At 44.6% G+C, this 26,183-nt stretch overlaps 1 protein-coding gene across 3 annotated transcripts in view; it reads left to right on the top strand.

Moving 5' to 3' along the window:
- Positions 1–26,183, top strand: part of Nrp2 (neuropilin 2) — a 115,489-nt gene that overhangs the window by 7,203 nt on the left and 82,103 nt on the right. For all 3 annotated transcript variants that reach the window (XM_027941935.3, XM_071618877.1, XM_071618876.1), the window contains exon 2: positions 8,755–8,932. In XM_027941935.3, the coding sequence (XP_027797736.2) occupies positions 8,755–8,932 (178 nt within the window). The remainder of the gene's footprint in view (positions 1–8,754; positions 8,933–26,183) is intronic.

Genomic DNA, 26,183 nt, shown 5'->3' with positions numbered 1-26,183 from the left:
CCCAGCTTCTGAATCACTGGAGCCAGGCCACCTAGGTTTAAGATTCATCTCAGCCACTTGGTAGCTCTGTGATCCAAGTACTATGTGTGATCCGGATTCTTAATCACTCAGTGGTGCCTCAGTTTCCTTACCTGTAAAATGTGTTTGATAATGATAACTACCCCAGAAGGTGGCTGTGCTCTGCCAAACTACGTGGGATCCTGTTTTGACACACAGTGAGCCAATTCTGAAGTCATTTAATCATCCAAACAGCTTCAGTGGGGTTAGCTATCTTGTGACCGTAGAAAGTACACTTTAACCATTGTGGTAAGTTTATTTTATTTTTATGAGATTTTGGGGGGGATAAGTAAATAATTATTCATTCTTAGCTCTTTCCCCACTAAACCTTTGTCTGTGTTTTATAAGTACCAGATTATCTCTCAGCACACTGTTCTTCAGAGACCCATATTCTCTGCTGAGTTTTCATCTTAGATTTATGCCTCCTTTTTCTTTTTGCATTTTCTCTTCCTTATTCTGTTTTCTGTGTTCTCACCTCTACCTTTTCTTCTTCTTCTTCTTCTCTTTTAGTTTTAATCTCTCTTTCTTCTTTCTGTTCCCTTTCCTCCCTTCCCATCCTTCATCACTGAAAGTGGGCTCAGCAGGGAACGCAGTGTTTAAGGCGCTCTCTCGAATTGGTAATAACTTCTGCTCTGGCTTTAAGGCCCCTCTCAGCAGCTGAACTCAAAAAAAGTCGTCAGAAAGACAAAATAGCTTTTACCCAGCAAGACTCTTAATAATCCCATTTCCCTCTGGGTCTTCATAAAAGAGTCATGATCTAATCCAGAAAAACGGGAGGGGGGCTGGGAATAACAAAAGGAAAGCCCTTCCCAGTAGCTTGCCCTGGATGCGGCTGCGGGCCAGCTGGATGCACATGTCCCTGGTACCCTGAGCCCTGCCTCCAAAGATGCTTTGATAACAGGCACCAGGTTCTGGAGAGTCTTTCAGGGAAGAAGATAAAGGGAATTGCAAATTACTGGACCGAATGATAATAATAATTGTTTGGATAAAGGGAAAAAAATAAAACAGATGTGCCCCAAAGGCATATTAGGGGCCAGAGACAGGAGCATGGGGAGGGATGAGTAGAGAGAAATGAACTGAAACCAAGTAGGAGAAAATCCAACACCACAAGTGCTTTAGTGATAAAGTAATAGCTTGTGTTTTCCTGGTGCTACTGGCAACAGATATTTAGAACTTGCCTTTGGGAGTGAGGAGGCAAAAAAACAAAAACAAAAACCTCAGAATAAATTAGTTTGACTACTATTAGAATTAAAGTGTGTGTGTTTGTCAAACTTCATAATTATCTAAGGTTAGGGTGTCCTAGGAGACAGTTCATATTTAAGTCCACCTTGATCTAGGCCTAGGTATTATTATCCCAGACTAGCCAGTTAAACTCTCAGTTCCCAACTAAAACTTTGCATTTATTAGCAGCTGTTGGTGGAGAAGGGAGGATAGTAACTGGAGAAGCAGAATAATCTGTGATGAAGCTCTCAAAATTTGTGAGATGTAGTGATACTATTGGTATTATTTTAGTTCATCCTTAAATTATTGATTTATCCAGTCTCAATGAATCTGACTTTTGGGAAAGACCCTCTGTTTGATTCCATAAGGTTTGCCAAAGACAGATCAGAAAGGAGTTACGCTGTCCAGTTGCTAGTGGCACAGCAGAGTGGATAAGGTCATCCTGAATTCCCACAATCCTTAGAGGATGCTGAAGAGCTTCTGCCTGTGAGAGACAGGGAGGGGAAAGATTACCCGTGGTCCCCCTGGTGTGGAGGTGAGGAAGGCAGAAGATGGGTGCTTTTAGAGCCCCAAAAGACATAAAGGGGAAGGGAAAAGGATCGGAGAGGGCAGAGACATGAACACTGGGCTTGTTGAGGAACATTCAGAAGCAGCAGTTTAGAACGCGTGGTTGGAAATAATTGCAAATAAAGTTAGAAATAATAGCTTGGGCTTAATGCAAGGCCCAAATTGCAAGGCCAAGAGTTTTGGGTTTCATATGCTAACCAATGGGGAGCCATTGGCATTTCAACGTAAGCTTTCATTAATCATAATAAATGAAAAATAGGTATTCTGTTACCATTTTTCTCTGTGGGTTTTTGGAGAGTCCTCAAAATTATTCTGTTTCCTTCCCCAAATGTCTGTTAAAGTGGCCAGAAATCGTAATCCCAGATCTCTCATCAATGACACCAAAATTGCATTTGCAATGAGGGACTGGAAAAGAGTAGACATAAATATAAACTAATGATATTATATCGGCTGCCCTATTGGAATTGCATTTGTTTATGATATAAGATGACAAATAACAAGGTTACCACAGGTGGCAGGATTCGAGGTCAGGGGAGGTAATCACATCAAACATACATTTTACCGATTAAATGAGGGTTCATTTTTAGAATCCAGATTGAGGGGAAGAGACGTTCAAAAGGCCCTATTTCCAGACCCAATTTCCAGCTGTCTCCTCAGTGAGGTTCCTCTTTGTCTGTAGGAGGTGTTGGGGAAGAGAGAGCTTGCTTCATTCCTTACTCTTTCCATGCACAGATAGCGGTGTCTTCGCCCTCTCTTCCCTTCCCAGAAGGTGCTTTTATTCAAATTTGGAACCTCACCCTTGCAGAAGTTCATAGGAATTCCCATTTGCTGTGCCTTCACCGGCCTCATAAATTGAATAGATTGCATCCCTTCCTAGCTGCCTTAGGATGTGGTCAAACCGGCACATTCCTGGGCTGATGGATTGGCTCATTTCTTCCCAGCTTAAGCCAAGATGCGGATTTTATGAGACTGTCTTGTGACAGGCTGAAGTCGCTTTGCATAAAACAAAATCCAGCCCCAGCTCACAAAAATAACTCTTCCAAAGCAGCTTAACCTGGGTTGGTGAGCAAAATTTGGTCAAAGCCCTGAGCAAAAGACTTTGATGATCTAGGTGAGGGACTTGAAGACAGTCCTTTTGGTCTTTCTTTTCAGGCAGACCGAATGTTGATGTGCTCACACAGTGAACTGTGTATCCATAATATTTATAAATATGCAACCACAAACTCAGTTAAGAAAAGAAACTCACTCACGTCAGTAGAGCTAATGTGATTAAAAGAGACATTTGAACTTTCTATAATGCAAGACAGACATGTCCATCCCAAGATCTAAGTTTTACTTCAAACTCACCAAGCCAATAAAACAGAGATAACACTTTGAATCAATGCCTTATTGTCTAGAAGTAAGAGAACCTTTTGAATTTTTGGTTCAATCCATGGGTTAGAGACTCTTTTTCCATACCTCATTATAGGCTTTGAAGTTCAGAACTGGAACTGGCCTTTTGGATTACTCCCTCCACTTTAGAGATGAGTAAACAAAGGCACAGAGTGGTTTACTGATTTCCCCAAAGTCACACAGCCTGCCAGTAATGAGATTAAATGTGATTCTGAGGCTTCTTAATCCTTACCCAATCCTATTTCTGGTCAACTGCTTTGGAGGAATGAGTGAAGTGGCATGGTGATAACATTTTCTCTTTCTAAGTAAGCAGAAGAGTTTCTGCTTTGCCTTGCTACTAACAATTAAATAAAAATAATGCTGTGGAGATATGGATGGGGTGAGATGATACTGTGGGTAAAGAAGAAATTGTAAAGTCAATAAAGTGCACTATTTCCAAGGGAATGAGACCGACTACTTTTCTCCACCAAATGCCCTCACGTGTGAGAAACACATTCCAAGACCTCCGTGGATGCCTGAAGCCTTGGATTGCCCTGCACATGTTTTTTTTTTCTTATATATGCATTCCTATGATAAAGTTTAATTTATAAATTTATAAGATATAACTTATAAATTAAGCACTAATCACAGAACAGATTAATTATAATAACACACTATAATATAAGTTATGTGGCTGTGGGCTTCCTCAAAATACCTAACCCTTCTTGTGCGGCTGTGAGGTGGTATACTGCCACATGACGGACTGAGGCCAATGACCTAGCATGAGGCTACTGATTGACCTCACCATGACCTCAAAAATGGCCATCAGGCCATGATAAAGCCATGTCGATGCTGGCTGACCACAGGTAACAAACTACGGAGCGTGAAACCGCAGATGAGGGGGTTCCTGCACATGAGACATACGAGAAGCCAACCTCCCTGATCATTCCCTCTGTCCCCTCCCCATAGTGTTTAGAATAACAAGCGAACAGAGCTCTAGCCCACTGGGCCTCATCCCGTGTTCCTGGAGTCCCCAGTGCACGTGCAGAGAAGCGCCTAGGAGATGAGGGGGACCCTGCGAGGCCCGGACTCTACACAGCTCCCTGCCTCTCGGCAGCCAAGGAAAACTCTACTGCCATATGCTTTGTACCTTGGGTAGTTTTGATCACGGAGGGAAAAACACCACCACTTCTAAAAGTATTTGACAGGTGTATACTCATTGAATTACAGGTGACACAGCTGAGACCCTGGAAGGTCCCACTGAGTTATGAACCAGGCGCTCTGTCCTCTCTTTGCTAGTTGTCAAGCCCTCCCTTCCCTAGTCACTGGTCCCATTACCCATCGCCCCCCACCCCCACCCCCACACACAACCTGGAAACAACCTGTCCCTCTAATTCCACTTCCAGCCAGTGACCAAGTTTCCCTGGGTTTGTCTTCACTTAAACTAAACCAAGGGATCTGTTCTTGACCTGCTGTCACACAGTGAAGCCATCGTAATTCTGATTATTTAAAAGTCCTTTCTATTACATAATGTATAGATTTCAAAATACCATGTAATACAGGATAAATGTACACAGTTTTATGCCAGTGTTTTTTAATATATATATTTTTTAGTTGTAGATGGGCGCAATATCTTTATTTATTATTTTTTATGTGGTGCTGAGGATCGAACTCAGTGCCTCACGCATGAGCTACAGCCCCAGCCCCTATGCCAGTGTTTTCTTTTTTTTTTTAATAAAAAGATTTAAAAGAAAAAAAAATAAAGCCCTCATTAAAGTCCCGCTTAGGCTTTATCAAATATTATGGTCAAGTTCAGGCCATACAGTGTTCCCTAAAACAACTTCAGCTAAATTTTCCTAGAAGGCAGACCAGATATTTTAAAAGCTCTTTTTTCACTCCTTTTAAAGACTAAAAATTAAATATTATCAAGGAATCAGAGATCTTAAAGGAGCTCTCTAGGAAGGTGAGTTCCAAAGTGAACAGGTAAAAAAAAATTCCTTTTCCTTTTCTGGGGCCATGTTACCCCTCAGCAGGATCACATTATGCTCAGGCCACCCACAAAGCAAGGACAGAAGAGGGGGGAAAAGACAGAGAGACTTTTAAAAAAAAATTGTTTTTTTAATTGTAGGTGGACATAATAACCTTTATTTTATTTTTATGTGGTGCGAGGATCGAACCCAGTACCTCACACGTGCTGGGCGAGAGCTCTACCACTGAGCCACAACCCCCAGAGAGAGACTTAAACCATCAGCAAAGATTTTTAAACCATCTAATATTTTAAAACACGTAAGTGGTCACTATGGGGATGTAGGGAATCAGGGCTTTGTGACTTTGGAACTTGGTGTTCGTTTCCCTTGAAGTTACATAGAATCATCATTTCAACCTTTCACTCTTGGGCCTCTGGCCTGACCTGCTCATGTCCCCTCCCAGATGGAAGAGAAAACTGCTCTGGACATTCTAGGCCTGGTTTTGCTACTTTTCTTTGGGAAACGAAGTTGCCCCAGGTGAAAGGTATTCACAAACTAGTTGGAGAATGAGGTCCCTTGTCAACTCACCAAACAGGCTCAGTGGCTCCAACTTCAGCAGGGGCAATTTTCCCCTCTGTATGTGGAGATTGGCCTTAAGGGGTTTGCCCTTAAGTTCAACTCTCCCTTGGCTCTCTCTCTCTACTCCTCTGAAACAGGACAGAAAGCATTTATGAAGTTCATTTTAGAACACAATAAAGGCCTACAAAAATAATGGATGGCATATCTCTTCCCCAGAAATTCTAGCTAGTTTCTATTGGGACATGTTTGTATTTAAGAAATGAAGGGCCCCTGACCCAGAAAATGCAAGATCAGTTATCAAGAGAAGATGTAGAAGGACTAAGTGTATTTTCTTTACTGTTTTTACTGATCTTTTATAAGAATTCTATTCTCTCCAAGAAAAATAGAGAAAGAAATCCTAGTATTTATCTCTATGGATATATATCCGTGCAAATGATGTGTGATATGTTCTGAGAGGGTGTGAACGTGTGTACAGGACTGAAGTGTGAATTACTGATATGTATCTGTAACTGATGTTTGTTCAATATCTATGTTTGTGTGTGTTTCTGAGTGTGAATGCAATCCAAACAAGAATAGGAGTTTATAAATGTTTGACTATTGAGAAAGTTGTCTGTACACACTCAAAGCAGATGTTTTAATAAGTTCTCAGATATTTCAGTAAGAGCTTTGATTTTCCTCAGATAAAGAAAGGACAGGAAAAAAGAAAAGGGCTACTCCTTTTTCCTTTGGTTAAGTAAGTTTTGAATAACAGAAAGAGCAGACTGTCAACTGTAGAATATACTATATAGTTAAAAAAATTTTTTTTTTGGTAGTGGGGAAATAAATTCCAGTGTAGATGAGAAATGAAACCGTCCTGTGAGGAAGTCTCCTGTCTCCATTGCTGGTCTGTGTGCCTGAAATCATGATTAAGTTTTAAGCCTGGGGTTCAGGGACTTGAGGGGGAGCAATTCTTCTTTCAAGGGTAATTGGAGAGAAGCAAGGAAAGGGTGGAGACAGGGAGACTGTGGGTGATGTGGAGACCATAACGGCTACTAAACAGGAGCTCAGCTCAAGTTTCCTGTGATGAGTTCCAAGGCAAAAAGTGTGGTTTGGGTGAGTCAGGGCAGAGCTCCAGTTTTCAGCAAAATAGCTGGCAGAGGAGCTGGACCTGGTAGAGAACTCCTCCTTCTGCTTGGTAAAAGCAGCTGGTGATCCAAGTGCCCACACCTCTGCCTTCTCAGAGGGCCACTCCCAGCTTTATTTCACATACCAGAGCCAGGGCTGATGGGCCACCTTGTGACCAGCTGCAAGATTTGGGGTGCCCAGTGTGGGCAAGTCCTGTGGGCACCCAGGAATCCTGCAGGATTTGGCTGCAGAGAAAGGGTGGCTGCATCTGGGTGGGAGGGATAGGCCCATTGTCCTCCTGGACTGGGGAGGGTGCAGGGTCATTAGGTAGAGGATGATGTGGTGTCTGCTAGCCTGAGGAAATGGCTTGCTTTTGTTTTTCCGCCCAGTAGGAAATGGACCCAAATCCATTAGATTCTGGGCAGTTCAACAGGGCACAGTTTGAGCTCTTGGAGGCTTAGTACCAAAAAGGCTACTTGTATGGATTTGTGTCCCAACCACCATTGTGCACAATGCCCATCATTTATGCATTTAAAGCCTGTCAGGCTGGTAATCTGAAGCAGAGGTCTGGAAGACAGTAATGCCAACAGACATGGGGAATGGTAAAGTGCACCTGTAGAGTTAAAAATGCATGACCCGTTCCCTCAAAGAGTGAACACAGGAGAAAGACCCCGTCCTGGAGGGCGGCTGCTGAGCTGTCATACATAATTCACAGGCCCATGCTGCTCCATGCAGATGGCGATATTAAATCGTGATTGATGCTAAGAGACGCGCACATCTCAGGAAGGTCTCTAGGAGGCTTCTGAATATTTCTGTGTCTCTCGTGCCTCTCTGTTCTAACTGTGGTATTGAGCAAAACCTCCCATTCCCCCAAGAACCCCTGCTAGGGATTGCCAAACTTCGCTCCTAAATAGATAAAATTCTTCAAATGTCATCGCCTACCTCTTCTGCCTTTGAAGATCCGTCCTTTCCCTCCTGGCCCACAAGAGGCTGTTTACCTCCTGCCTGGCACTTCAGGAAAGGGGGGGCAGCTCCCCCCTGCCATGCCTTTCCATGGCTGCTGTCGCTGGAGAAAGCAGCAGCACACTCTGGTGGTGGTAGTGACCAGCCAGGAGGGACAGTGGGCAGAAACGCACAGAAAAAGACACAGGCATCCATTCAGCACAAAGCACCTTTGTGGAAACCACGTTGGAGCCAGTGGGTTCTCCAATACAGATTTTTCCATTCTGTGTCTAATGAAATAATAAATCAAATTTGTGGTGTATGCAGAATTAAATGTTTGGAGGGTTGCTTTTTCTTTCTTAAAGAAAAAAAAAAAGGTGAAATCACCCTCGAGGGCCTCTTCTGGTCCAAAACTGAAAGTGTTTCCTTGCACCACATGTAATTGTCACCAGGTGCTCTTTGGGACAGCACCACAAAACCACCATGGTCAGTTCCCGGAGCCTTGACTGCTGACTGCTCAGGCTGAGCTGGGCTGGGAGACACCAATAAAAATGAAGAATTTATGAGATAAAGATAGAGATGGGGAGTTTGAATGAGGAGAGGAAGATGGGCCAAGAAGGGAGACAGGAACAGGCTAATTGTACAGCCTTCTTGTTTTCATAATCTCAGACCATGTAATTGGGAATATTTATGACCATTTTCTGTAATGTACGTGTGTGTGTGTGTGTGTGTGTGTGTGTGTGTGTGTGTTCGGATGGGTCTGGGAGGGATGAGCTGAAATAATCTCTTCCACTGAATGAGTAAGTAGGTTAGTCTCCTGGACTGCCATAAAAGGTCTGTAAAATAGTTTTAATCAGCCACTGGGAGAGAAGGGAAGAGGGAGTGGGGGGCAGGGCGAAGGCTGTAGCATATTTGAAGTTCTTTGGGTCCTTGTTCTCTCTTCCAGACCCACCCTGTGGAGGTCGTCTGAATTCCAAAGATGCTGGCTACATCACCTCGCCTGGATACCCCCAGGATTATCCCTCCCACCAGAACTGCGAGTGGATTGTTTACGCCCCGGAGCCCAACCAGAAGATTGTCCTCAACTTCAACCCTCATTTTGAAATCGAGAAGCATGATTGCAAGTAAGCAGTGCCCCATGCACTGGGGGGGGGGAGGGGCTCACACTGCCTGCCTGCCCCGCCCCCACATGCCTGTCCCTTGGATCACCTAATGGTGGCAGTGGATCCTTGTCCCAGAGGGAAACCTTCAGATGACATTCCTTTGGGGGCGAAATAAGGTGGAGTTGATCCCATGTTATGAAGGACAGAGCCTTATGGAGTGAAGTCCAAATACTAGTGCCCATCTCTAAAAGCTGGCAGGGGAGAGGGTATCCATGTGGGGCAGTTGGGGACCATTAGACCCCACTCTCTACTCTTGGATCTACCTTCCCCCTGGACACCTCTGTGTTTCCACTGCTGTTTCATGGAGGAACCCCACCAGCTTCCATAATAAAATAGTTGCCAGATCCCCAAGTGGAGACTTCCTCAGCCTCAGCTGTGAAGGATCAGCCTGTTATTTTATGAAGTGGCAGTTGGTTGCCTTACAGAAAGAGAGGAAAGCATTTGGGATCTATAAGAGTAGATCTAAGACTCTTGATTCTTGCTATCTAAGCTGCACAGGTTAGAGTCTCAAGGCTGGTGTTACAAATTCATTTAACCCGCGCTTTTCTAATTATGTTACAAATATGAATCCCTTCAGTTCTTATAAAGACCCCAGGGAGGGCTGGGGTTGTGGCTCAATGGTAGAGCTCTGGCCTAACATGCACGAGACACTGGGTTCGATCCTCAGCACCACATAAATGTGAAATAAAGATATTGTGTCCACCTTAAAAAAAATAAATAAAAAATAAATATTTTTTTAAAAAATTGACCCCAGGGAGTGGGTGCCATCACGATCTCCATTTTGCAGATGAGAATACTGAAGCACAGAGACATTAAGTCTGTCCTGAGGCAATTCAACCAGTTTACAACATGACATCAGTACTGACTCCTTGGAAATGTGTGACTTAGGAGATTCCAAGTGGCAATTTAGAATTTCAAAATGTCATGTTAGCTCCAAGGTCCTAAGTTAAAGTAGGGAAGCAGGTGGGTGTTGTAATGTCAGTAATGCAGCTGTGTGTAGTCTGATGAGCTTTCTCTTAAATACTTTCCTCTCGTTGAAACAAAAGCAAAAGTTTGCTGTGCAGAAAAGAATGTGCCAATGTTCCTATGCTGCTCCAGATGAGCACCACCACGGAGAGCCATCAGAGCCGTGCTAAGTGTTCAGCACTCCCATATGATTTAGAAGTAGTCTGGGCGTTCTTTGTGAGCAAGGCATTGTGAGCCCTGAAAAATTAAGCAAGGGGACAGCTGGTGGGACAGGTATAAGGGAGGGAGCACAAGAACTTCATTTCAAAGCAGGCCTACACCCAGACCAGTGCTTCCCTACAGAAGAAACAAGGCCCCTCTTTAACTGGCACAGGACTGCAAGGCTCTGTGAATCGATGTCATTATTATCCTCCCAGGGCTACTTTGCACCTACGGAATGGTTCTCTCCTAACAAGAGGTAGTCTTTGTTGAAAACCAAAGGGTTTCCCGGATGGATGCCACATGTGACTGAAAGTCATAAGATGGAGTTTCTAATCCCAGGGCCACTCTTGACTGCATGGATGACATCTGGTAACACATCAGTTCCTCTTTGTCTCAGTTACATGCATCCCCGGGTTCAGCATCTCGAGGCTTCCACTTTTCTGACCGACAGTGAACTTTACCAAGAGTTTCAGGTAGGAGTGCTGTAAAAGCCATTTTGGGTCCTGGTGCCTCAGCTGGCCTGCAAAGGGTTGTCACCAGCTGAAATATAAAGCAGAGAGCTTGGATCTGAGCTCAGAGGAATATGACTAAGCACCTCTCTCCACTGAGGGCCAAATTTTGTTCTGCTGATGCCAGCAAATCTCGAGGGGAAATTGCTAAGAGGTCATTTTATGTATATTCGTAGTGGCAGAGGGAGAAGGCACAGTTTTTTTTTTAGAAGGAAAACCCCCAAAGCTTATGAAATGGCACCAAACATGTTGAGAAGTGCAAAGGGGCCAGGAAAACTCTCTCCTGCCCTGTTCTGGGCTGTGGGATACCCCTTCCCCTCACAGAATTCAGCCCAGGGGTGGAGGGAACTCAGGGTTGCTGAAGCCTTTGTGCAGAAGGGAGAGGGACATTGGCCCTTGCTAAGTTGGACTAGAGGAAGCAGGTGTGCTGAAGGGTGTCTCTTGGCGTCTCAACCTCACTAAGTAGCTTCCTGTTTTCCTCCTCACTCCACATCCCAAGCTGTGGCTTCAACCTAAAAGGTCAGGAAGGTCAGCAAAAAAATCTTTCTGGAGTCTGTTTTCCCCAGTGCCAAATTGTCAGAAAGCCTCATCTACCTTGCATAGTCCTTAATTCTCCCCCTACTGCACTCCGCTTTCTCCTTCATTCCCCCTCCCCACCCTCTCATTAATTTTTATATTTAGAAAAGACAAACCTGGTTCTCTTAGCCTCTCACCCTTCAAGGTATTTTTGACATGTTCCCCTGGCCATTTGCATTCAGAATAAATGGACTCCCCCCACCCCCATGCTGCCCTCCCCAAGGCCTTCTCTTACTGTCTTATGAAAAGAACAGTTGATCTAATTGAAGTCTTGGAAATTCTGTGTGGTTCCTGCTCTCTTTCCTTCTCTTTCTCATGTCCATATCTCATTTTTACTCCAAGGGAGCTCCTGAGTTTGCAAAATTCTTTCTATCAAAGGAAATTAGGTCCCTTCTCCTTTCATTTTGGAGCATGTTTCAAATTGGATTAGGCTCTCAAAGCCCTCAAGGCAGGTACTTCCCAAAAGGAAACTGTCTGGACTGCCTGTAGCAGCCACGCCCTAGCAAAAAGGGGAAATGGTAAGAGGGTCAGAAAAAAAAAAGGCAGCCAGATATGAGGAAATGGCAGGGGCCGCATGCTCCCCCCGTGTTTCTCTTCCTTCTACATACACGATTAGCTGCCAAGATTGCTCCCTGACCTGGGAACAGGACCTGATATAAAGGAATGTCCTGGCTGAGGCCCATAAGCCCTGGGTCTCTGCACCTTGGATTTGGAAATGCATCCTAAAGGTTGAGGCCGTGGCTGAGTGAACTCCAGGCAGACCTGCCTGCTAACTGCCACTTTTAATTTTGTTCCACTGAAGGCTGCTGTCTGCTTGGAAAATTTCACTCACAAGCCTTAACTTTGCCTGAGTCAGTGCAGTCCAAGGCCACCATCTCTGTAGAGCTTCCCTGACTCCTCCTCCCTCTGGCCACCCGCGGGGATCCAAGCCCAGAGCACCCACAGGCTGTCCTGGGGCCTGTGCAGCAGCTGTGGGCAGAAACCAGAGGCCACCTTGGCATTGCCAGGTTCCTGAGCTGAGGGACAAAAAGGCAGAACTCAGGGCTGCCTGGGCAAACAGAGAGAGGCCATCTCACCCCTGGGGAGCAGAGGATGGTAGGAGGCTGCTGCTTCCACAGACAGAGGCCTTTCGCTTGAGTCATCGCCTACCAGCCAAGAGTTGGGGTTTTAGAAACACACACAAAGCTGACTTTTTTTTTCCATTTCTAAAATTTGAAATATATGTATTTCTAAAAACATTCACCAGCGTATCAGACATAGCTTATTCCAGAGCCCTCAAACTGGCCTGGCAGTTCCCCACCCCATCCCAGAGGCCCAACCAAATAAAACCAAAATCAAGAGAATGGGTCCTTTTAGGAATTAACCATTTTCCTGTGAGTATCTTGAAAAACATTTTTAGGAAGTGCAAAGGCCACTAGGAAGACTTGAAAGAATATTTCTTAAGCTAAAGACCTCACAAGGAAGTCTACGCTAATGAGTCATGAATATCATGTTCAGTGCAGAAATCATCTCCTTTACCACTTATCACTGATGGTGAAGTTTCCAAATACTAAAAAATCCCCCATTAAAAGCTCTTCTTAGTTATTTATTTATTTTTTTAGTGTATTATAGATATACATAATAGTGGGGTTCATTTTGATATATTCAGAAATGCATTTAATCTAGGTTTCTCCATTTTAAAAGTTCCTTTTAAAAGTGTTTCTCATAAAGAACATTTTAAGTCACGTGCCACACCTTCCATGTCTTCTTAAACAAAACCAAAACTTATGGGGACTCCATTTTTTTCTCTTGATGATTCAGGTTTGTAATTCTAAACTTCGCTTTTTGTGACAGAAGCTGGGTCATGTTATATTTGGAACAGAGTTACAGTTGTATTTTTCATGATCTTTTAAACTTCCCAGGCCTCAGTTTACCATTCTGTAAAAGAGTGATAATAACAACTGATTTGCAACAGTTGCTGTGCCTCATTTATATAGATGCACTATAATTTATCAAGTGTGTTGGCATCTTTGTGCTTTGTCATGAGGAAGTTCTGGACTATTTTCTGTCAGTATTCTCGTCCCTCCTGTTATGGGTAGGCCTGTCTCCTACATCTCCCTGTTTGGGTGAGATTTTCCTTTTTGATGTATATGGATTTTGCTTCAGGTCTTGCTATCTCTTGGGAATCAGGAGCCTGTGTGGTCCAAGCTCTTCCCTAAGACAGGGCACTCCCAAGGCCAGTGTTCCTAGTTTGCTTCAGTCGGTCAAGCTCAAGTTGAGTAAGGACTAAGGAGGGACCCCAAGTGACAAAGTGTGAAAGTGACAGTAAATGGAATTCTCAGCATTGGCTTCAATGTTCATAATCTTTTCTTCTGATCTCCCCATACCTCACATTCTGCATATTTAAAGTTTCAGACATTTGGCCTCTGGCTGAGCATCCTAGATAAACAACTCTTGTGTTTATTTACAACAGAAGGGCCCTGTGTAAAAGATGTGCCTATTTCTCACAAAGTAGGTGACTCTATCTTAAAAAAACGGTAGCAGCTTCCCAGGTTGATAAATTGACCACAGTAAACAGAGGGAAGACACTGGACCTCAATAAGCCGGCCCCTCCCCACTCAGCCATCAGTGCTTCCCCGAGAGCACAGTAAACACCCTCCATTCCAAACAGCCACATGCAATCTTCCATCTGCACAACCCCCCCCCCCCCCCCAGTTCCCAGGACTCAAACTCTCCTTCCTCCAGCCCCCTCCTCCTCCAGCTGCACACTCCCCTTCTGGTCCTCTCTTTCTCCTCACTTCCTCCAGTCCTCTTTTATCAGCCCCTACTCTGAACTCTCAGAGCATTTTATATGAACTGGATTTGTCTGCTTTTGTTCACACACGATCATCCTGTGTTCTGCTCACATAAACTCTCCAAGGGCATAGACCACATATTTCATTTCTAAACTCCTGCATCACCTTTTCCTGGAGGGTGCTAGGCAGGTAGGTGCAGGTGATTGTTTTAGTGATATTGCTTCATTGGAGGTGCCAGGGCTTAGGTAGATGACAGGAAGCTGCACTGGATCTTTGTCCCTGTTCATCCATCTGAAGATGAATTGACAGCAGGAGAATGGGATCTGGGCTCTTACGTTGCTAACCATTCTATGACTTGAGTCTCTCACTAATGAAATGACCACAGACCCTTCATTCCTTTCTCAGGAAGTAGTTATTAAGCACCTACCATGCACCAAGCACAGAGAGAGAACTGGGAACTCAGGGATGAGGAAATCCTACTCTTTGCCCTCCTGGAGCAGAGAGTTTGGGAGGAGGAGGCAAGTCAAAAGAAAGTTATTGATGATAAAGCTGTCACATCTGGAACATCACCTATGAATCCACTTGGCTAAGCACTTGACACTCATTGTCTCATCTAATCCTCTCAACAGAAGCCTGTGAAGTGGCCCTGGCTCTTTCCACTTTACAGATGGAGGAACTTGGGTTCACAGTTGTTGACCAACTGGCCTTAGATCGCACTCTCAGAGTGGCAGAAAAGGGATTTGAAGCCAGACTTTCCAATCTGTGCTCTCTATTCTTGTGCTCTCTGCTTCCTCCAAACCTGGTCACAGTGTGGGCCTGTTACGTGAGCCCACAACACCAAGAACCAGCCTCAGCTGGGAGATCCAAGAAGGCTGGCTGGAGGAGCAGCTCGTGCATGGCCGGTGGCAGTCCAGGCAGAGAACAGCAAGTTCACAGACAAGAGACCGGGAACCATCTGATGGCTTTGGGAAGCACAGTAGTTGAAGGTGGATGAGCTCAATTTCGTTTCCTCTGAGCATTGTAAGAATAGAGTAAGAAGGGCTGCCTTGGACTTGCTGATACAACCCTTTTCCTGGCAAAGAAGTGTGGGAGCAATGCTATTTAACTTTATTTCCGGGCCAGGCAACTTCCACCATCTCCTTAGGAGAGCGGCCATGGTCAGGAAGCAGGAAAGACTGAGATTATGAGGACTTTGCTGCCCCACCCTCCGTCTCCATTGTGGAGTCTCTAGAGCTTCATACTTTATGTCCAGGGACACTAGTTTAACACCAGATAGTGGCTTTTGGCTGGGAAAGTCCAGCTGACCTGCTTGATCAAGCTCCTCTCGTCAGTTTACTCCCATAGACTCTGAGTCCACTTTTTCCCTATGAGTAGAAGGTGGAAGGCCAGGCTGCCCAGTGGAAGGGTAGCTTCAACTAAGTTCCACTGAAGTTTCTGAAAGTTCCCCATGGTGCAAGAGGGTGCCTCGCGCTAGCTCAGGAGGAACCCTCGGGTTGATTACTCATGACATTGTGACAAATTTACACACAGAAATATTCCGATTCCCTCAGGGAGCCGGTAATGCTTTTCTGTATTGCAACAACCCTCCTAATGACAGAAACAGATCCACCTGCAGGCACGTGGTGCAATAATGGGAACGGTCCTGCTAACCGGAGCTCAGCTGGCAGCTGACCCTGCGCTCTTCAGCCTTGACAAAGGACTCCACCCAGAGACTTCAGCTCGCGCAAGGAGTGGGAACAACAACCCACAGATTGTTCTCCTCCTCTTACCAAGGTTAAAGAGCAGTTGGGACAACCGTTATTTTTAGCAGTTTGTTTTTAAATATGTGATGTTGCAATTGCGACTCTCTCAATGCAAGCTTCACTGTGGATGTCTTCCTCGACAATGCGTTTTATCTTCTGATTGAGAAAATCACTGGAGATTTTATCATACACAGTCCCACTGTTCTGTCTTTCAACCCTGGCATCTTCTCTAAACCCAGAGATCCCAGAGGGCCAGCGTCTCACCCCATGTAACTCCATGTAATTCTCCCATCTAATTACACTAAGAGTGTCTTAAGACATTCAGTGGGAGCTTCAGGTGTAGAAGGGATAAAGCACAGAGGCGAAGGACACCGGAGGAAAGATATTAGACTTTTCTAGTAAGGGATTTGTGCATTTCCCTGAAATCACAAGTCCTGTAGAAAAAAAATACTCTTTTTGTTTTGTCCGTTTTGGTGACAAGGGGATTTAAACCTGGATGAAGAGATACTCACGAGATGAAATAATTCCATTCCATTCTATTTGGATAAATCATCTCAGGAAATATATATGTGTGTGTGTGTGTGTGTGTGTGTGTGTGTGTGTGTGTGTGTGTGTGTAAGCTGCCCTTGTCTTTTCTTCTAGGAAAAAAAATGTTTCCATAATCGTCCTTCATTACGGAACCTTGTACCTCACAATTCATCTCAGTTGATTGCAGGGTAAATGGTTGTATTTAATTTGCATAATCAAAAAAAATTCCTAGAAGGAAACCCCTGAAAAATGTTAGCTGGGTCAAAATTATTTAAAAAAAACAAAATGGAGAAAGAGTTAGGCCTAGGTTTGGGAGGGCAGCTTAGGAGTCCACATAATAAAAGAAAATCCACATGAGTTTTTAATATCTCTTCCCTAGCTTTGTAGCCAAGCATCTTGGCAGTCTTTATATATTTTTCTGCTGTGGTCTGCTCTGTTAGGGACTCAACTTTGTAGGCCATGTGGCAAGACTTCAGTTAAACAATAATAGCAAATGTTCAATGATCTCTCAGCTGAGATCAGGGGCTGTCAGGTCAGGGGCTATCCCCCAACAAACTATCTAGGACTAGTATTATTCCCATTTAACAGACGGAGGTACTGAGGTCTGAGAAATCACAGAACAGTAATGGTAGGGCTGGTCGAAAGCCAGGCCACCTAAAGCTGCCTCTGTCTACCTCTTCAGTCTGCCTGGAGCTGTCATCTGCTGTCCAGTGCTCAGGTAGCTGGGGCCTCTGATTCTTTTAGATAGCTTTGACAGGTCTTTTCTCTTCTCTTTTTATTACTTTTCTTTGCCTCTTCCTGCCTTGTGGTCATCTCCGGATGCCTCTGGATGCCCTGGATGCCGGCAGGGCAGTCAAGGAGAGAAAGGTCTTCCTGTGTCTTTCCGTACAAGCTGGAGGCCTGACTCCGTCAATAGCCCCCGTCTGGCCCTCTGTCATCTGCTTCCTACTCCCCTGGCCCCTGCACCTCTCTGACCACCCTCTTCAATTCCCTGCCATCCCCACCACCACCTTCGTCCTCCATCTGGAATCCAAAGACGCGAGGGCCAGTAATGGAGTGTCAGCGGAAGTAATTGATTCCTCACACAGAGAGAATTCTCCTGCCTTTCGTGTCAATGGAGCTGAACCAGACTCGGGGAGGGTGAGCAAGACGTGTAAACAGTCCATGGCTGAGCTGTCAGGGCCAAGCCAGACACACCGGAGGCGAGCGAGAGGGAGAACGGTGGAACAAATAATTGTTTTATTGGAAAGGAAAGGAGTAAATAATATTTCAGCCTGGGAATTGGCAGCTAGAGAAGGATGGCGGTGGGCTAGGAGCCGAAGGAAGCATGAGGCAGGTCTTAACGGAAGAGTTTTTCTTTGTCTCAAGGTAGGAGGTTTCATCCCCACCCCTCCCCCTTCTCCTATTATCATCATTATTATCATTAAGATAATTACTGTAACAATTACAGTTGATGAGACCTCAGGTTTATGGAGCACCTTTCATCTAAAAGTTCAAAGTGATTTATCAGTGTATCATCCCTTTGAGAGTGGTAGGAGGGTTTAAAGAAAGTATTATTATTATTTAGAGCCACTGGGAAATTGAAGCCCAAGCAGATACTGCATTTGGTCCAAGCTTGCGGACAGGCTGATGGGTTAAATATTGGGGCATTGACTTTTCTTTGCTGCTGTATCTCTTACAGCTCATCCCTGGCACTAGCACCTCTCCCCACGCTGCGAGGGCCCTGCTGGTCTCTGCAATATGGTGGCCAGCCAGCCAGCCAGCAGTTCCACACACAAAACAAACGTTCTGCTTATAGCTGTGGGATAAATAAAGGCTCTTGAAGGCCTGACTCACGCTGTTCCCATCCTGCTTGGAGACTTCCTGCAAACCTGGTTCCCTTTCTGGTAGATCTCGAGTCCCTGCCAGATGTATTACTTTATGGTCTTATGAGACTTAGGGCAAAAGCACCCAAGATTCCTGAACATTTGATACTTCTACCCCCAAGAAACCCTGATGAGTCCTTTCAGAGCAGGAGGGACATTTCTGTCATGGGCAAGGCAGGGGCTGTAATGTGTGTTGCCTGACCCAGGCACCTAGCACAGCCACCACACTTCTGCACGTAGCATCCATCCAGGCACAGTGGCCAAGAGGAGGAAGCAGTTCCAGCTGACTGGCCTCCAAGGGCTATATTCAGAATCCCCACCCTGGCACCGCAGCAGCCCTTCCTGCTTGGACATAGCACAGGCCCATCACTTCCACACACCGGTGCTCTTTGCACAGTAGTGACAAGTTTGCCCCTGGAGCCAGGAGAAGCTCTGAATTCTGTAACTTGAAGCTTGTAAGGAGTGAAATCCCAAAACAGGGCCCTTCACACCTGCCACGTACTCCCAAACTGTCCCTTCCTTGAATTTCCGCATGGTACATTTTTCAGACAAGTTTCGTATCTTCCAAGTCTTGTCGTGGAGGCTGGGTGCCAGCAAAAGGGGATAGAAAAATGTTGGGAAGCCCAGATACCAAAAAACAAAGCAAAACACAAAAGACTTCTACGCAGTGATTGATTGATTCCCTGGTGCCCTGTGCACCTCTGCTCCCAGCAGGCTCCCATTTTTCGGACAGATGGGGAGGTTATGATTTTGCTCTCACAATTGGATCCTCTGGGACCCAGGGTTAGTGAACACTTGGCCCAGAGGGAGCCATTCACTCAGCCAAGTGGAGGGATGCTGCCAGCACACCAAGGCCTCATGATGACGTGCTCTGATCTCCCCTTAATGGTTACCAGCTGCCTCGGGCCCCTTTTAGTCACCTTTGTGAGACACAGCGGCATCATCCCTGCACCCATTTACAAGGTGTGGCAAACTGAGACACGAGGCATGATTGAGTCAGTTCAGCAGCACAAGACAATTTAGGTAGCTTTGGCTCTGCTAGGATTCACCTTCCCATCCAAGCACCAGCAGCTACTCCTACCTCAAAAAAAAAAGAAGTGCACATAAACGGTGGGGTCCTCTTACCTACTTTGTACTCTGGCATCACTACAAAATGCTAGCAAGGGGCCCTTGAAGTTGACCGCAGAGAGCGAGGATTCTATAGACGCAGATCAGACGAAAGACAGATCCAACGGTCGTGCTGAAAACAGCCTGCCCCCCAAACCTTAGACTTCACGCTGGCATTAGTTGCCTAGAAAATTGTTCCTTTCATAAGTAAACAGTTCTGTTGAAGCAGCTTCGGGAGTGCTTGCTGGTCCAGGGACCTGGCAGATCCGCTGTCCTACCGCCTCAGGAATGTGCCTTGCTGGGGAGCCAGGTCATCAGGGGAAGCGGTGATCACCCAAAGGGTCAGGGCAGGAGTGCGGGTGGCTTTGTTGTGTGTTCTTCATTCTCTTAACAGTTCATGTGCAGTGAGACTTATCAGACGCCCTGTCTGCAGTGGGCTCCTTCCTCAAGTGGAGAGTGTTCTTGGCAGCCTGCTCCACCAGGAACAATGAGATTGGGGGCCCTCTTCATCATCCAGGGCCTTCTGCAGAAAAACAACCAGAAATTATAAATAGATGTTATTTGTAGTTTCCATTTTCTTGCCTTCAAGGTTTTTTTAGAATAATTCCTTCTCAGTTTGTTTTGGGTTATTCTCTCTGCATACTTCCTTTGCTGGGTGGTCAGATTTCCTCCCTTCTGAAGAGCCGTGGTGACCCTGGCTGTGAGGGGATTGCAAATAAAAAAAGCTCAAAATATCAGAGATTTGTGGTGGGAAGATATGAAGGAAGAAAAGATAACGGCTTCTCTGAAAGGCACTGGGCACCAATGCAGATGAACAGAATTTTGGAACTGTTTGAGACCTCAAAGTTAAGAGAAGTAATAAGAACAGTAATAGTAGAAATAACAACATCTACTATCAGATCACTTACTGTGTGCCAGCCCCTGTGTGGGGCCATTGATGTGCATCAGCTACCAAAATGCAGGAACATCGAGCTCCTTGCTGTTCAAGATCCAGCAAATGCAGGGGAGGTGGTTTTGAACCCAGCCTGGAAGTCTGGTTCCAGGGTCTGGGCTCAGAACCACGAGACTGAAATAAAATCTCAAAAACTCAAGTGACTAAAGCACTGTGGATGGATTTGTGCCGGAGGAGGATTTGGAAAAACCCAGCCCCAAGGTTGAGGGAGTTACGATTATAACCACGGCTTTTCAGTTCATCTGCAGTGTCTGGTTTCTAAGGCCCCGTGTGTATGCAGCTCTCCTCTCCCTCAAATCCACATCCTGTTTGGTTATCCAGTTGTAATCATAAACATAGTCAATGGCTCTCGGGTGCTTTCTGGGGCATCTGGTACTGTGTAGGGCCTTACTGGACCTTTGTAATCTTTGCATGATCCCCAAAGGTAGGATCTGTTATTATTTCCATTTTAGAGATGAAGATATGGAAACCAGATGGGCAGTCTTGCCATTAGCAGGTGCCAGAGACTAGCTGGGTCTATCGAAGCAGCCCACATATGGTGCTTCCCATAGTACCTTGTACCCTCATAGACTGATGTGTTTTTGTGACAGCAATTTCAGGTTTCTCTTGTCACAGACCCCTTCCCTAGGAAAATGTGCATCACACAAACACACAACGTTTCAGCATATGATTCCAGAGGTTCCCCAACCCTCTGAAACTCCTGTGTGGACCCTACTGGAAATCTGTGGACTCCAGAATATGTGGATGGTACTTTAAGAGCTTATAAATATACAGGATCCTATTTTCTCACTCGATGGGCCATATGTTCACATACGGGTGTATATGTGCTTATAAAAATACCGCACTTACGAAAATTAATATGTTATCCCATCTGAGCACTTACAAGCTGGATTTCTACTGGGTGAATCTTGAAACCATGAATTTCAAATATGCTCACCGTTCCCGTTGGTGATTTGTCTATTAATTTTGGCAAGTCCTTCAGGCTTTGTTTAAACAGAATGACTAAAGAAAAAGAGCAAGACTCTGTTAAGTCTCTTTTACACCTTATGCCCATTTTGTGGACACCTGAGAGCAAAAGGTTTCTTTACACCCAGATTCTGCTGATGTTCTTGTGCTGTGACAATCTGGTATTTCTAGTGCGCTCAGATTTTCAGATTTTTCTATTGCTTTTCAGATTCTTTGTATATTTACTGAGGCGGGGGTCGGGGGGTGAGAGGTCTGTGTGCCAGAGAAAGGTTGCCTGGGTTTGACTCTGCCTCTGACCTTTCCTTCTCATGTGACTTTGGGCAGGACACATAATCTCTGTGAGTCTCCATCTCTGCATCTGAAAATGAATGTAAATCATAACAGAGCTTGCTGTATATTAAAAGAGAATTAAATGAAGTAATAGCCAGGCGCGATGGCACATGCCTGCAATCCCAGCAGCTTGGGAGGCTGAGACAAGAGGATCATGAGTTCAAAGACAGCCTCAGCAATAGTGAAGCACTAAGCAACTCAATGATACCCTGTCTCTAAATACAAAACAGGGCTGAGGATGTGGCTCAGTGGTTGAGTGTCCCTAAGTTCAATCCCCAGTACCCCCAAAATAATAATAATATATAAGCTGAGGATATGGCCCATAGTATATGCTCAGTAAAATGGATCCCTTTTCATCAATACACTAGCTTCTTATTAAATGAGTGGTACAAATGAAAGGGAGAAATTCAAGGAAATGAAATTTACTTCTTAAAAAAAAAAAAAAAAGTGACCTGACATGAGCAGATTTCTCCATAAAAGCTGGTTACCTATACTGAGCCTGACAGACAGGTGGCCTGGTTGGGGGCCTGAATTGACCAGAGACCTGTTTCATGCAGACATTTTTATTGGGAAGATGTACAGGACAGTGTTGGCTTTTCCTCTGATTCTCCTCGCAGGTTTTAATGTAAGGATTAATAAGACAGTGTTCATAGCTATCTTTGAGCTTCCTGGAAGAAAGGCACTCCAGGAGGTAATAAATTCTCTGGCCTGGATAATCTACTCATGAAATATGGAACTTTGAAAGAGTGAGAAAAATCTCAAATCACTTTGACAGCATTTTAATTATAGTTGATTTGTTTGCCACTAATAGTGAAAATGCTGTCAGCATGATTTGAGATGTTTCTTCCCCACAGAATGTTATATTTCGTGTTTTTGTGTCACAAGGCAACATTTTGGTTTTCAGATACAACCAGAATAGCTCAGCAAATGTGTTTGGGCACAAGGGAGAGGGTACAATACGAACCAACCCATCAAACCCCTTGGAAAGTGTTATCACAGCATGCATCTCCCTAACCAACTGCAGTCCCTTATCCATTAATTCACTCAACAAACAGCTAGCGATCCACTTTTTTTTTGTGCCAGGCACCATGCAAGTTATAAATTCGGCAGCGAAAAGACAAAAGTCCTTGCCCCATGATGCTTACCGTCCAGTGCAGGAGGCACATCATAAACAAATACATAAGCAGGTTGGTAAGACCTCTCCAGAGTGTGACACTAGCTGTAAGAGAAAATAAGAGGATGGCGAGATCAAGAAGATAGATATGCGTTCAAAAAGAGGGTGGTCAGGGCAGGCTTCTCTGAGGAGGTGACATTTGCACTTAGGCCTGAAGGAGGAGAAGCAACCAGCCTTGGGAAAAGCTAACAAGGAGTATTACAAGCACAGGAACAGAAAGTGCAAAGGCCCAGGGGACAGGAAAGAACTTGCCCTCCAAAAACATTAACATTAAATGAGTCAAGAATTTAATCTTAAATATTCAGAGTCTAGCAGTGTGAAATATTTGCCTGGCTGGCAGATTTTATGACTCAAGACCTGGGCACGGAAGGACATAGTCTTCTTAAAGAACCTAAGTACCCCGTCCTTGATATAGAAACCCCTTCACATACGGTTCTCCACCCACCCATAAGTGTAGATTCTCATGGAGGCCAGACATACTCATGCTCCAAGAGCAGGGTCTCAGCTTGCTGAGTTTTCTAGCATAGTCTGGCTGCCTTGGGTGCCCTCTGGGAAGTGCAGATGTGGCCAGAGTTATGGACACCAGGAAGCCACTGTTCATGTTTGCCCAGTGATTAGAGGAAGAGGTGAGATTGTTGCTTTTCATCTCTCTCCTGTGGCCTCTCCAAATTAATCCCACCATCCAGATTCCCATGCCCCAAAAGTGGGCTTGGGGAGAAGAAATTAAGACTCTGAAGCTGACAAGGAAAGTAGAGAAAGCACCCTCCAGATACATGTTCCACATGCAGATGTCAGAATCTGTGGGGAGAGAAGAGCCAAGGCACTTGGGGAACCATTTTAGAAAGACAAGAAGAGCAGGGAGCAGAGGTGGCTACTTTAGCTCAGGCAAAAACAAATAAATACAATAATAAGAGGTAGTGTCAAAGCTTTGAAAGGAATTTTTTCATTTGAGAGAGATTATGAATAATGAAACGCAAACACTAGTTAATATGTCTGTTAGCTGGTTGATGTTGCCTTCCAGAAAATGAGTAATATGTTGAAAGAGGAGCCACTTTTCAAGTTCTCCCCCTTGACTGTCCTTGGGGTGAGCTCTGTGTGTACCCCGTATTCCCTCACCAAACAAACACTGGGGATTCGAATGCAAGATGCAAAGCCACGTTTACTCCAAGGCCACAAACTTTCTAAGCCTCTGCCGAGTCCTTCACAAATGAACCTGACAACATTGAAATTTCTAAGGAGATTTACTCCAGCTGTAGCAAATCCCTAATAATAAAAAATTTCCCCAAATGAGTCAGTCACACGGGAGGTAAATGAGACATTCTGTATGAAGTCAGCATGTCATTTGGAATGTGCCCTTTATATAAGAGGCACAGTCAGAAGACCACGTGGTAAGTGGGGCTTGTCCATAGGGCAATAGCAGGACACTGCGGGGAGAGCGGAGTCAGGGCCAAATCCTAACTCCCTTAAGCAAACCTGATGGGAAAATCTAGTTTCTCTAAGAAGTTCGAGGAGGCGCTGATTATTTGCTTCACAAAAGGATTCATCAGAGGGATCCTTTAATAGGCTCTTTTATCAAAAATATATCCCCGGGCTGGGGTTGTAGCTCAATAGTAAAGCACTCGCCTAGCACGTGTGAGGCACTGGTTTGATCCTCAGCACCACATAAAAATAAATAAAATAAAGGTATTGTGTCCGTCTACGACTTAAAAAAATGCATATAAAAATGCATGCCCTTCACTATACATGTATGAGGATAGATAAGGATGTATTTGCTGCTGGCCACATTACAAGAAAGCATTCAGGGCAGTATATCCCTTGGGTAAATTGGGGCAAGCTTTCAGTGACGGCATTTGTGGGGTAGTCCTGCCTCCTGGCTGATTCTGTTAACCCACCGAGAGACTCCATGGGTGATTAGGCAGCCAGATACAAGCTCCCACTTCTCATAATAAGCCAGAGGGATGGCAGGGCCTCTCTTTGTCCTTCCTGGAGAAACTGGCAATGCAAAGAGTATTCAAAATCTTCTAAAAGTATTTATTGAATGTGGGCCATGTCCCCAACCCTATTCTGATATCCCATGTCTCATTCATGGATGATGTGGTGATGATGATGATAATGATGATGATGAATTTACTTTTTTCTGCCACATCTTAAGAACTTATTTTTCTCAGCTCTTGTACTTGCAAAAAAAATTTAATGGAAGCAGCTGTGTGTGTGTGTGTGTGTGTGTGTGTGTGGTTTTGGCTTGTTATAGAAATGCAGGCTTCATGATAAACAATTCAGATAATGCAAAAGAATAAAGATGACCAATTATCTCACCATCCATATATCTCATCACTGTTAATATTTTAGTATATACTCTTTCAGATGTTTTCTGCATGTTTACATAAGGAAATACATGTGTATATTTAAAAAACATTTAAGATCTTTTTTGAGTGATCATGAACATTTTTCCATAAAAACAAAAACCCTAGACCTGCAGCACTATATACTATAACAGCAGAATATTTCATCTTATAAATATAACAGAATTGATTCACTTACCCTGGATGGTTGGACTTTCCAACATGATACTATTTATAAACAAAGTATCTTCTCACTTTTCATATGCTTTTTTTTTTTAAGTATGCACAAAGATGCATGTACATCTTTGCATAATTGATTATTAGGAAAAAATTCTAGCAAAGGAATTGCTGGACTAAGGGCTATGTACATATTATCTTTTGTAACATTTTGCCAAAAATGCCTTCCAAAATGTTTAAACAGATTTATATCCCTGCTTATGCTGTCCCTCTACTCATTTGCTCTCTCTTAGGGCCAGCCACTTCTGCTCCAGAGCTTGATCTCCTTGCCTCTGAAATGGGAGTGAGAATACAATAACCACAATTTTCCTTAAGCTCACACTGTGTGCCATGCAATGTAGCACTTTTTATAGATTAGAATTGGTCATTTAAATCTTACAACAACCCTAGGAGGAAGATACTAAAATCTCAATTTTACTCTTATCATCCCCCTTTCCCGGCCTCAGAAAGGTTCAGTCACTTGCCTGAGGGTACCCAGCTTAAATATATATATATATATATATAGTTAAGCTGGAAACTAAGTCCAACTCTGTCCACTCCCAGGACTGAGACTTGTGCCCAGGGCCCTGCACACCCTCCTCCCAGCAAACTCAGGGAGTAAAGGCTAATGAACACAGGTGGCAGCTCCTCAGTCTTTGTGCAGGCTGCTGGGCCCTCACATGCTCAGTGCAGGATGACTGTTCTGCAGTGCTTATGGCAGTGTGGAAAGAACAAGGAGGGGTTTTCCAGAAGGTCTGCTGGGGAGTTCCCCTGAGAAGGTACTCAGTGTCTCTTCACTTCTGTGTTGGAAGTGAGAAAGCCTGTTTTCAAAGTCAGCACCATCTCCTACACTGAAATCCCAGTTCTCAACAGCTTCCCCACCCCAGGGGCCTCCTCAGCCTGCCCAGCTCCCCAGAGCTTCTGGGGAAATTGCCCTCTCCGCGTCTCCAGACTCAACCTGCTT

This window comes from Marmota flaviventris, chromosome 11, assembly GCF_047511675.1.
Source record: "Marmota flaviventris isolate mMarFla1 chromosome 11, mMarFla1.hap1, whole genome shotgun sequence".
NCBI classification, from domain to species: domain Eukaryota; kingdom Metazoa; phylum Chordata; class Mammalia; order Rodentia; family Sciuridae; genus Marmota; species Marmota flaviventris.
This window is presented reverse-complemented; position numbering and strand designations above follow the sequence as displayed.